General features: G+C 48.4%; 2 protein-coding genes across 8 annotated transcripts in view; one reads left to right on the plus strand and one right to left on the minus strand.

Moving 5' to 3' along the window:
- Positions 1–11201, plus strand: part of LOC133768722 (SAP domain-containing ribonucleoprotein) — a 77105-nt gene that overhangs the window by 537 nt on the left and 65367 nt on the right. For 4 of the 5 annotated variants that reach the window (XM_062203513.1, XM_062203512.1, XM_062203514.1 and 1 more), the window contains exons 2-7: positions 23–1488; positions 4701–4807; positions 5328–5447; positions 5796–5956; positions 6052–6154; positions 6326–6512. In XM_062203513.1, the coding sequence (XP_062059497.1) occupies positions 79–1488; positions 4701–4807; positions 5328–5447; positions 5796–5956; positions 6052–6154; positions 6326–6512 (2088 nt within the window). In that variant the 5' untranslated portion in view covers positions 23–78. Of the gene's footprint in view, positions 1–22; positions 1489–4700; positions 4808–5327; positions 5448–5795; positions 5957–6051; positions 6155–6325; positions 6513–11080; positions 11146–11201 lie in introns of those variants that run through there. The other variant, XM_062203516.1, reaches the window with a different exon arrangement.
- ORMDL2 (ORMDL sphingolipid biosynthesis regulator 2) lies at positions 7526–10937 on the minus strand. Of its 3 annotated transcripts, none has more exons than XM_062203522.1 (4): positions 10722–10937; positions 9384–9558; positions 9092–9243; positions 7526–8035 (listed from the first exon to the last, which is right to left on the minus strand). In XM_062203522.1, exons 2-4 carry the CDS (start codon positions 9555–9557, stop codon positions 7900–7902), a joined length of 462 nt encoding a protein of 153 aa, XP_062059506.1. In that variant the 5' UTR covers position 9558; positions 10722–10937; the 3' UTR covers positions 7526–7899. The 3 variants fall into 3 exon arrangements, with proteins under 3 accessions (XP_062059506.1, XP_062059504.1, XP_062059505.1); XM_062203520.1 differs by having other exon boundaries at positions 10709–10935; XM_062203521.1 differs by lacking the exon at positions 10722–10937 and having other exon boundaries at positions 9384–10699.

Below are 11201 nucleotides of genomic sequence, written 5' to 3' on the forward strand. Positions count from 1 at the left end.
TGCCTTGCTGTCTCTGTTACAGGCTTCAGAACTTACCGTGATGGCTGTGACTTAAAACCCTCAGGAAGCCCCGGGGTCATGGCCCAGAAGCACCCCGGAGAAGGAGGCTTGTGCGGAGCCCACCACAGCAGTGGTGCCTCCCTCAGGACCTTAGGACCCTCCGTGGGCCCTGAAATACTTTCATTCTCAGGACTCAGGGACTCAACAGGGACTGCACCTAATGGTACCCGCTGCCTCACAGAACACTCTGGTCCTAAGTACACCCAGACCCCAAACCCAGCTCACTGGTCGGATCCAAGCCATGGTCCCCCGAGGGGTCCAGGACCACCTAGGGATGGAGAAGACCCTGATCAGAGTGAGGCGTCCTCAGAGGAGTCCGGAGTTGACCAGGACCTCTCAAGAGAGAACGAGGCTGGGCACCAGGAGGAGGGGACCCCTGCTTTTTTTTCCATTCCATCTGCTTGCAACTGCCAGGGGAGCTCGGGGGTCCCGGAAGGGCCTTACTCTGAGGGGGCAGACGGCTCTTCGAGCAACTTTTGCCACCATTGTACCTCTCCAGCCTTGGGGGAAGAAGAAGAGTTGGAAGAAGAATATGATGACGAGGAACCCCTTAAGTTCCCCAGTGATCTTTCACGTGTGTCCGGTGGAAAGAAAGCTCCATCCCGGAGACAGAGGCACCGCCTCCCGACCAAGGAGGATCCCCGGGAGGGTGGACGCAGGGATCCCAGGTCCCCAGGTCGACATCGCTTGAGCCGCAAACGGAGTCAGGCTGAGAAGCGCAGAGGCCTGGGACTGTGGGGAGCAGAGGAACTGTGTCAGCTCGGACAAGCAGGCTTCCGGTGGCTCATTGAACTGCTGGCACTGGTAGGAGAGTACGTGGAAACCTGTGGTCATCTCATCTATGCATGCAGGCAGCTGAAAGGCAGTGATCTGGACCTTTTTCGGGTGTGGGTGGGAGTCTGGGCAGGACGGCTTGGAGGCTGGGCCCAGGTGATGACCCAGTCTCTAAACCAGACCTTGTACGTCGGGGCAGGACTGCTCACCCGCTTTCTTAGGCTACTGGGTGCTTTGCTGCTTCTGGCTCTGGCCCTCTTTTTGGGCTGTCTCCAGTTGGGGTGGCGATTTCTGGTGGGATTGGGCGACCAGTTAGGCTGGAGGGATAAGGCCACCTGGCTCTTCTCTTGGCCGGACTCTCCGACCTTCCAGCGTTGCTTGTCTTGGCTCAGAGACAGCAGGCCATGGCAGCAGCTTGTAAGAATAGTTCAGCGGGGTTGGCTGGAGTTGCCTTGGATCAAGCAGAGGACTAATAGACAGGGGAATGCACCTGTAGCTGGTGGGCGGAACTGCCAACCTGAAGAGGAAGTGGCTCGACTCTTGACCATGGCTGGGGTTCCTGAGGCTGAGCTAAACCCTTTCCTTGTGTTGGGGGTTGAAGCCACAGCATCAGACGTTGAACTGAAGAAGGCCTATCGGCAGCTGGCAGTGATGGTGAGTACCCTGCCTTTTTGCTCTTCTTTATTCCGTATTTTTTTTTTTTTTAGAAGCTTAAGGGTAACATTCTTGCAAAAAAGTCATCACAAACTTTTTTCCTCTGTGCTGTGGGATCTGACCTTCTATTTCAGGTTTTCTTTCTTTTTTTTTTTTTTTTTTGGTGTGTGTTATGGGGTGCGGAGGGGGAAGATTTAATCTGGTATAACAGGCTGTGTTGCATTCATTCATCCTGGAATATCTAAAGTTCCTCTAACTAGAGTAAGGTAGAGGCCTAGTCAGAAATACCTCATTTGCTCTCAACTGAAGAAAAGAAAGGTTTTTTGGTTTTTTTTTTCTTTCTTTCTTTTCTTTTTTTTTTTTTTTTTAGTGGCAGAGACACAGAGCTTCCATCCATTTGTTCACTCCCTAAATGTCTGTAGTGCCTGAGGGGCCAGAGCTGGGAGCTGGGAACTCCATCCAGGTCTCCCACATGGTGGCAGGGACTCAACTATTTGAGCCATCACTGCTGCTTCTCAGGGCCTGCATTAGCAGAAAACTGGAATCAGAAGCTGGGGCAGGGAGTCAAACCCATGTTCTCTGATGTGGGACATGAGTGTCCTACTGCTGTCTTCAACTTCTAGAACAAATGCCACTCCAAGAGGGGTTTTTTAAACATGGGAAAATCCATCTCTCCCAAATTAAGGAGTAAGTATGGAACAAGTGCGGGAGGGTTCAGGGAATGCATGTAATTATTCTAGGGCCAGGTAAAAGAAAACAGGCTGGGGCCAGCATTTTGTTTCAGTGGGTTAAGCCACCACCTACAATGCTAGCATCCCATATTGGAACATGGTTTGAGCTCTGCTTCTGATCCAGCTCCCTGCTAATGCACCTGGGAAGGCAGCAGAGGATGGTCCATGGGCCTCTGCCACCCATGTGAAAGACCCAGCTGGAGTTCCGGGCTCCTGGCTTCGGCCTGGCCAGCCCTGGCTGTAGCAACCATTTGGGGAGTAAACCATTGGATGGAAGATTTCTTTTCTCTGCCTCTCCCTGCCTCCACTCCCCACCTGTCACTTTGCCTCTCAAATACATTTAAAAAATAAATTTAAAAAAAGGCTATTTCAAGATCAGTAAATCAGCGTATGAAGGGGAAGGAAAATGAAGCAGAAATATGAGAGGTGTACACACGTGCTTGTCCTACATGAAAATTTGGTTGCTTTTATTGATAAGGGCATGTGCAGAGGAGATGTGGTAGGTGCTTGAGGAAAATGATTTAATGTAAGCATGCAAATGGCTATTAGAAGTAGATATTAGGCTGCTATTATGAGATACATGATTGTTATTGCTACTTCTGTACATTATAAATGTAAGTAATGTGTATAAATTGCACTGAAGGCCTGTTTTTACTGAGTGTATGGAGCTGAACTGTTGAAACATCACAGTTTGCAAGTTATCCAAGTGGTTGTATGATGCCAAAGAGGAGAGGGCACCCAAGCTTCCCACTAATGACAATAGATACAATAAACCACCGGGCCTATAACAATAGCAAAGTGTAATTCAGTTTGGTGGGAAATGTATGCTGTGAAGAGATAGCCTGGGTTATTCTTGGAGTGGGTTAACAACTGCTCACTGTGAGCTGGTTACTAAATAGTAGGGCTCTTTTCTCACCTTCACTTTTTTTTTTGACAGGCAGAGTGGACAGTGAGAGAGACAGAGAGAAAGGTCTTCCTTTTGTCGTTGGTTCACCCTCCAATGGCCGCCGCGGTAGGCGCGCTGCGGCCGGCGCACCGCGCTGATCCGATGGCAGGAGCCAGGTACTTATCCTGGTCTCCCATGGGGTGCAGGACCCAAGTACTTGGGCCATCCTCCACTGCACTCCCTGGCCACAGCAGAGAGCTGGCCTGGAAGAGGGGCAACCGGGACAGGATCGGTGCCCCGACCGGGACTAGAACCCGGTGTGCCAGTGCCGCAAGGCGGAGGATTAGCCTAGTGAGCCGCGGCGCCGGCAGGAAAATTATAATTTTTAAAAAAATATTTATTTATTTGCAAGTCAGAGTTACACAGAGAGAGGAGAGGCAGAGAGAGGGAGAGAGAGGTCTTCCATCTGATGGTTCACTCCCCAATTGGCCGCAACGGCTGGAACTGCGCCAATCCAAAGCCAGGAGCCAGAAGCCTCTTCCGGGTCTCCCACGCGGGTTCAGAGGCCCAAGGACTTGGGCCATCTTCTACTGCTTTCCCAAGCCATAGCAGAGAGCTGGATCGGAAGAGGAGCAGCCGGGACTAGAACTGGTGCTATATGGAATGCCGGTGTTTCAGGACAGGGCATTAACCCGCTACACCACAGCGCCAGCCCCGGACAATTATAATCTTTAATTGACTTTTCTTACAGTACAAATTTATTAAGTTTCCCATCATGCGTACATCTGCCTTACATCCCAGAGTTCTCTCATGCTTTGAGCCCTGGTGTCTGTTGGTTTCTTTTATGTGTGGTTCCTGCTACCTTTACTAGGCCTCAGTGTGAACATATCTAAAAGGGTGCTGTTAGCTTGGGAACGTGGGAAGTTTGAAGCATTCTTCTTTGGCCTCAGTGAGGAGACTAGCTTTATCTGTTTTTGGGGAGTGGAGATGGGAACCAGCAGGAAGCTGTAGGAAAAGAGAATACTATTTGTGTTAGATGAAAGGTTGGTAAGTGTATAAAAAGCCTCATGGGACAGAAAGGCGTCAGACGACTGTAGAAAGTTTTGGATATGGGAATTTTCTAGTTAAGAAAGAATAATCTGGAGGATGTAACACTTTTGGAATTCTTATTTTGACTAACAATAAAATGAAAATGCAAGGACTTAGTATGTGTGGACCAAGTAGGGTGACCAGTCATTCCTATTCACCTGGTATTATGGGGGTTTCCTAAGACATGAGACTTTTCAATGCCATACTGGAGCAGCCCCAGGCAAACTGGGATAGTGGATCGTCCTAGTGCCAGATTCTGTGCTGTGTACCTCATCTCTATTACTTAATCCTTTCAAAAATCTGTGCTGGGTAAAATATTCAAGATTATGTAGCTAACAAATGACAGAACCAGGGCTTGAACTTAGATTCAAGCAGAGCTAGAACAATTAATCAGTAAGCTATATTGACTCTTGTGAAGGGTCATGAAAGAGTAACCTTTGATATGAGAATAGACCCAAGTTAGGAAGGGGTTTGGAATGGCTCTGTGATGAAATCTTTTTTGATAGGTTCACCCTGACAAAAATCATCATCCTCGGGCTGAGGAAGCCTTCAAGGTTTTACGATCAGCTTGGGACATTGTCAGCAACCCTGAAAGGCGGAAGGAATATGAGATGTAAGTTGGAGATGGGATTAATGTCAGGTGAGGTCAATGAAAAATCCTCAATTTAAAAAAAAAAAAAAAGGTTTTATTTATTTGAAAGGTACAATTACAGAGGGGGTGGGGTGGGAAGAGATGTTCCATCCACTGGTTCACTTCCCAAATGGCCACAACGAGCCAGGAGCTTCTTGCTGGTCTCCCACATGGGTGCAGGGGCCCAAGGACTTGTGCCATTTTCCACTGCTTTCCCAGGCACATTAGCAGGGAGCTGGATTGGAAGTGGAACAGCCAGGACTTGAACCAGTGCCCATACTGGATGCTGGCGTCTGAGATGGTGGCTTTACCTGCTGTGTCACAACGCTGGCGCCAAAAAATCCTCAATTGACAAGGCCCTTAGACTTGTGGGTGGAGGCTCTTTGAGGTGAAGAGAACTGAAGTTCTTTTCTAGCTAGTGAGGGGCTTCAAGAAGCCAAAAGATCTTTCTTTGCATTTCCCTCAATATTCAACTACTTAACAAAGCCTTTCCTTCTTTTAGGAAACGAATGGCAGAGAATGAGCTGAGTCGGTCAGTGAATGAGTTTCTGTCCAAGCTACAAGATGACCTCAAGGAAGCGATGAATACTATGATGTGTAGTCGATGCCAAGGAAAGCATAGGTATGAAATAGGAGGACAGGATTAGGACAGCCACAGCTCAGGGACTAGATAACCAAAGACCTTCCTTGTGAATATCACTAGTAATTGTGGGGTACAGAGGATGAGTAAAAATACCCCTGGCTTCTGTCTTTACTATTCTATCACAAGATTAAGCCTTTGAAGTACGGCATTGGTAGAAAGAAAAATTAGCTTTAAGATAGAAGGTTGAGGGCAGGGTATAAAAAGGCATATAAAACAACTTTACATGGAGATAATTTTAGTTGTGTCAGCCATATTTTTCAGTACTGATGAGAGCATTGGCACAGCAGAGTTGACAAATTAAGGACTTAGCCTTGTGTTGGGTTACAGGAGGTTTGAAATGGATCGGGATGCTAAGAGTGCCAGATACTGTGCTGAGTGCAATCGGCTGCATCCAGCTGAGGAAGGAGACTTTTGGGCAGAGTCAAGCATGTTGGGTCTCAAGATCACCTACTTTGCACTGATGGATGGAAAGGTGTATGACATCACAGGTACACTCTGTCTCTAAGAAATATGGGCTCATACTTCATGATCTCCTGAGTGCTGTCAACTGTGATGTTGTAGCTAATTATTTTCCTGTTTGCAGAGTGGGCCGGATGCCAGCGTGTGGGAATCTCCCCAGATACCCACAGAGTCCCCTATCACATCTCGTTTGGTTCTCGGATTCCGGGCACCAGTGGGCGGCAGAGGTAGGTGTTATTTCTCTCAGTAGTGGTCTATCTGCTATTCCAGTTCTGATTACGGTTTCGGATGACTGGTGTTCAGGGATACCTAAATGCCTTACTTTCTAGGAAGCTTGGGTACTGACTCAGGGTATTTTTCACTCTAATCTCCTGTCTTATTCTTGTGTTTCCTCTCAGAGCCACTCCAGATAGCCCTCCTGCTGACCTTCAGGATTTCTTGAACAGGATCTTTCAAGTACCTCCAGGCCAAATGTCGAATGGGAATTTCTTTGCAGCTCCTCAGCCTGGCCCTGGGACCACTGCAGCCTCAAAACCCAACAGCACAGTACCCAAGGGTGAAGCCAAACCAAAACGGCGGAAGAAAGTGAGGAGGCCCTTCCAACGTTGATCCCCACCCCGCCCTCCCCCCTTTTCCTCAAATCAATGTCAGGGAGTCAAAAGGGCTGTGTACAGCACAGGATGGAGTTTGATTTGTTTATTTTTAAATATTTTAAAAAGGGAAAATTTTAAGCTTAAATTGTTCACTCAGTACTTGTAGAAAGACCCTGAAGCACCCTCCCTCTCTTCCCCTAGCATCCAGGAACTGAATCTTGTCTTCTGACAATACCAAAGAAATAGGGGGTGGTTAGAGTGAAGAACCTAGGGTTTGGACTAGGGTTGGACAATTATTCCCTTTGAGATGTGGGAACTGGTTCTTTCCCTGTGGTCCATATGCCTTTTTCTTGACATTTGCTTTTAGAGCAGATGATACTCCCCCACCTCCCTTCAAAACTATGAGTTTATCTTATTTCTTGATGCATTCAGGAGGGAGCCTCCTCCTTTACCTTGATGTGCTAGTTAAAAGGCAGAATAAGGAAGCATGTAGCCCTAATTATAAGAAGTGCAGACTTCAGAGAGAGGAAACTGTTGTTTTTCCTCTTTCACCTTGTGGGTAAGTCATCCACCTCCAGTCTTGCTGCAAGGATGGCCAAAATTAATTTTTAAAAAGCAGACTCATGCCCTCTGCCCTTGGGTGAGGGGGAATATAGAGGGGTTTCCCAGATGCCCCCTTGTGATCCAAGGGTTTGTATTTTTTTAAGTTTGTTCATTTTGTATGTACATATCTATTTAAAGCCAGGAGATTATCTTTCTATAAATATGTAGCTGGCAACCTGTATCTTCCCTCTCTTCTTTGCCCATATAGCCAGAGCCCTTTTTCTCACTTGAGAATCCTTTCCCTACCGAATAAGCTGAGAGTGAAGGGCACCTCCTACTGGATCAAAGGAGAGGGGATACATTTTACTTAAAGTTCTGTACATTCAGTCAGTATTTCATCTTTCCTCCCCAGCCTTAGAGGGTATTTATTTCCCTTCCTTTCTGCTGATCAAATTGCAGCCATAACTGAAAAAATTTACCTTTATTGTAAGGAAAATACACAACAAAACAGGGCTGGAAGGTAGCAGGGGTGAAAGACATGAAGAAGCACAATCACCAGAAAAGCTGCCCTAACGTGACTTCCTGCTGTAGAGAAGGATGATTTGGCCCTTAGCCTCATCCACCTTTTCTAATTAAATAAAAAAAAAGGTGCCTTTAGCAGGGCTAGACCATGGAGCCCATTTTCCAATCTCTTCCCTTCCTGGGAGTTTGGGAAAGACTGTATAGTTCAAAGGCTTTCAAGGTACAGAAAACAGAATGGAGAAGAATGGAAGGATGCTTATAGCCCTTTGTTCCAAGGCCTTCCCCACACCTGTGAAGCTCTCCAGTCATACCCCTCAGTATTTGTTGATGCCAAAGAGACGAACTCCATGGAATTGGGGCAACTTAGGAAGCAGAACGCTAAGCAGTGAGGTTGTGTTGATGAGGAAGTGAGCAGCATCATACTTGGTGTAGAAGCTGGCCAGGAGGTAGCTGGGAAGAGAGAAAATAGGAGTGAGATTGGCTTTCCCTATCCATATTCATGCCTTCTCAAAGACTTTGTCTTTTATTATTTTTAAAATTACTCATTTAGGAGGCAGAGACAGAAACAGACAAAGAGCTCCCATTCCCTGGCTCACTCCCCCAAACACTCTCAACAGTTGGGACTATGCTGGAAAGGAAGCTGGGAGCTACAATGCCAATCCAGGTCGCCCATGACTTGAGCCATCATTGCTGCTTCCCAGGGTGTACATTAGCAGGAAGCTGAAGTCAGGAGCTAGAGCTGGGTAGCCAACCCAGACACCCAGCTGGGGGAGGTAGGCATCTAAACTACTAAGCCAAATGCCTGCCTCCTGTTCTATTTTAAATATCTAATTTTATTGCATGTAGTCCTAGGATATCTAAAATATTCCAGGTTTATCAACTTAGGGGCTGAGGAGATAATCAGCACCTTTAATAGGAGAGTATATGCTAGTTTGTTTCTTGATCACTTGGTATTAGTTTGCATTTGATCTTTTCTCAGTCACTTCTCCATTTCCCTACTACTAAGGAGGCAGCAAGGAATGCTTCTTTTATTGCTCTTTGTAAGCTCAGAACTAGTAGTATACCACAATATCTTCAAAGGGTCTTACATACATAGTCTTCTTTTTTATATTTTTAAAGTTTTATTTATTTGAAAGAGTGAAAGAGAGGGAGGGAGAGAGAAATATCTTCTATCTGCTGGTTCACACTCCAAAAGTCAGCAATAGTCTGCCTAGGCCAGGCTGAAGCCAGGAGCCTGGAACGCCATCTGGGTCTCATGTTTGTGGCAGGGATCCAAGTATTTGAGGCATCATTTACTGCCTCCCATAGTGCACATTAGGAGCAAGCTGGATCCGAAGCAGAGTGGGGACACTGACCCAGGCATTCCAGTACTGGATGATATGGGATGTGTGTGTTCCAAGCAGAGTCCTGAGTAGTCTGCTTTTTTAAAGCTTCCCTATGGGCCTCTTCACCTGGCTGTTGGAGTTCTTTCTAACCCAGCATCTCCCCTACTTCCCATAGACTCACAGTACAATAGGAGAGATGCTGAGGAACTTGCGAGAAGAAGTAAATTGGAGGCCGTAGTCCATCTGTTCCCAGTGCGTCAGTAGCCGAGCCTTTCCTTGGTCAGGAGTTTCAAAGGGTGTCCCCTTTACTGTATGTAGGAAAATATACATTGCCTAGGAAGAGAGAAGCAGACAGTGTGAGGGGCAGAAAGTAGCCCTTGAGCCCAAGAGGAAGACATCCCCAAACAATTGGTGATTTTGTTTTTGGTTGGGAAAGGTCTGGGGTGGGTACAAGGGCGTGGTTTAGTGCTCACCAAGTTATGGATGACGTTGGTCAGGGTCCAGACAACAGGAATGCTGAAGAAGGGGATGCTGAGTAGAACCACATGCAACAGTCCTACCAAGATGACGTAGGCCAACCAGATGCCCCGGCTATTCATCACTCGCGTATTCGGATTTACTTCGCTGTGAGCCACCCCCACGTTCATCCTACCGCAGTGTGGGCGTCAGGCAGGAGTCCAACTGTTTCCTCTGAACCCCTCTTTCAGAGTGTTTCCCCATTGTTTCTGAAGGAGCCCAAATCCCCTGCACTTTATTGGGAATGAAATAACTTTCTCATGCAGAATGGAAAAACCAAAGACCCAGGAAAAACTTTTTTTAAGAGAAGACAGGCCTGTGGAGCGGGTTGAACCGTCACCTGCAGTACAGGCATTGCATATGGGCACTGGTCTGTGTCCCAGCCTCTCCAGTTCTGATCCAGCTCCCTGCTGGTGGGCCTGGGGAAGGCAGCAGAAGGTGGCCCAAGTGGTTGGGCCCCTGCCACCCATTGGGGGGACCGGGATGGAGCTCTTGGCTCCAGGTCTCAGCCACTGTGGCCATCTGGGGAGTGAACCAGTGGATGTACGATCTCTCCCTCTCCCGCTCTTTTCAAGTAAATAGGTAAATCTTAAAAAAATAAAAAAGAAAAAAAGGTAAGAATATCCCTCCCTACATTGTAGAGACATGGTCATTTTTACTCTGATCCTCACCCTGACATGAAGGAATAAGCCTAGGCTCGGGCCATGCACTTCAAGGAGAAGCAAATGGCAGTATCTCCCTTTCCTTCGCTGAAGAAGTTAATGAGGAATCGTGAAGAATTCACAAGCGTGCAGAGTTCTGAGAGTCGTGCAATCAGAACCACTGAGAAGGGCAGAGTCAAGCTGCTGCTGGTGCCCACCTTCTGCCTCCCCACCTCTTCTGTCGGGCCTGTCCGCCCTGTCGCGCCCATTTTTGGCATGTAAGCAGTCAGCATTCTCTTTCCTTCTCTCGAGCGTAGATGCCGCAAGAATTTGCCCACGGCTTTTGGCTTGGACTAGGAAGGGACCCGAGCTTAAAATCTCTACAGACGGAGCCCTAGGTGGCTCTGACCGTCTGAGCTCTAAAGCTGAAGATGCCTGGTTAGGAAGGAGCTCTGGCCGGCTCTGAAAATCCCTCAACTCCAGTCCTGAGCCCAGCCCACGCTTCTCCCAGGCTCCCTCTCGCGTTCGTTGGTTCCTTTCAGGGCTCTATATAACGTTCCCTCCTCAGTATTCTACTCGCCGCCCCTTCCTCACCTCCCCCAGATTCTCAGTACCACTGACCAGCGTCTCGGGGCCCCTACCTGCCAGCCTCACCAGCCCGTCCGGCGAGGGGCGCGGCGCTCGCTCCTCCACCTGTAGGCTCCAGGAAGTGGCTGTCCCTGCAGCCGCGCTCCCTCTATTGGCGGACCAGAATCGGCGCTGCCACTACCTGTTGGCTGGTGATCTGCTGTAGGGAAGCGCAGTTGGTCCACATTTCTGTCCTTCGGAAGATGCAGAACCCGCCCTTCTGGCTACTCCGCCTTTTGGGAGCCGGGGAGAGACGGGAGAGAGACGGCGGCTATTGGCCAATGGGAAGGGCTGATAGTACGCGGTGGGAGTAAGCGTGTCAGCGATTGGCTGGTCCAGGTTCTCTGCGCCTAGGCGGGAGCTCCTGGAGGCGGAGGCAGCGGGCGGGGGCCTAGCGGGGTGGAGGGGCACCAAGATGGCGGCGGAGACAGTGGAGCTCCATAAGCTGAAGGTACTGTAGAGAAGGGGCAGGGCTGAGCTGGACTTTTCTGGGGGTTGAATTCAGCA

The sequence above is a fragment of the Lepus europaeus genome, chromosome 10 (assembly GCF_033115175.1).
Source record: "Lepus europaeus isolate LE1 chromosome 10, mLepTim1.pri, whole genome shotgun sequence".
NCBI classification, from domain to species: Eukaryota; Metazoa; Chordata; class Mammalia; order Lagomorpha; family Leporidae; genus Lepus; species Lepus europaeus.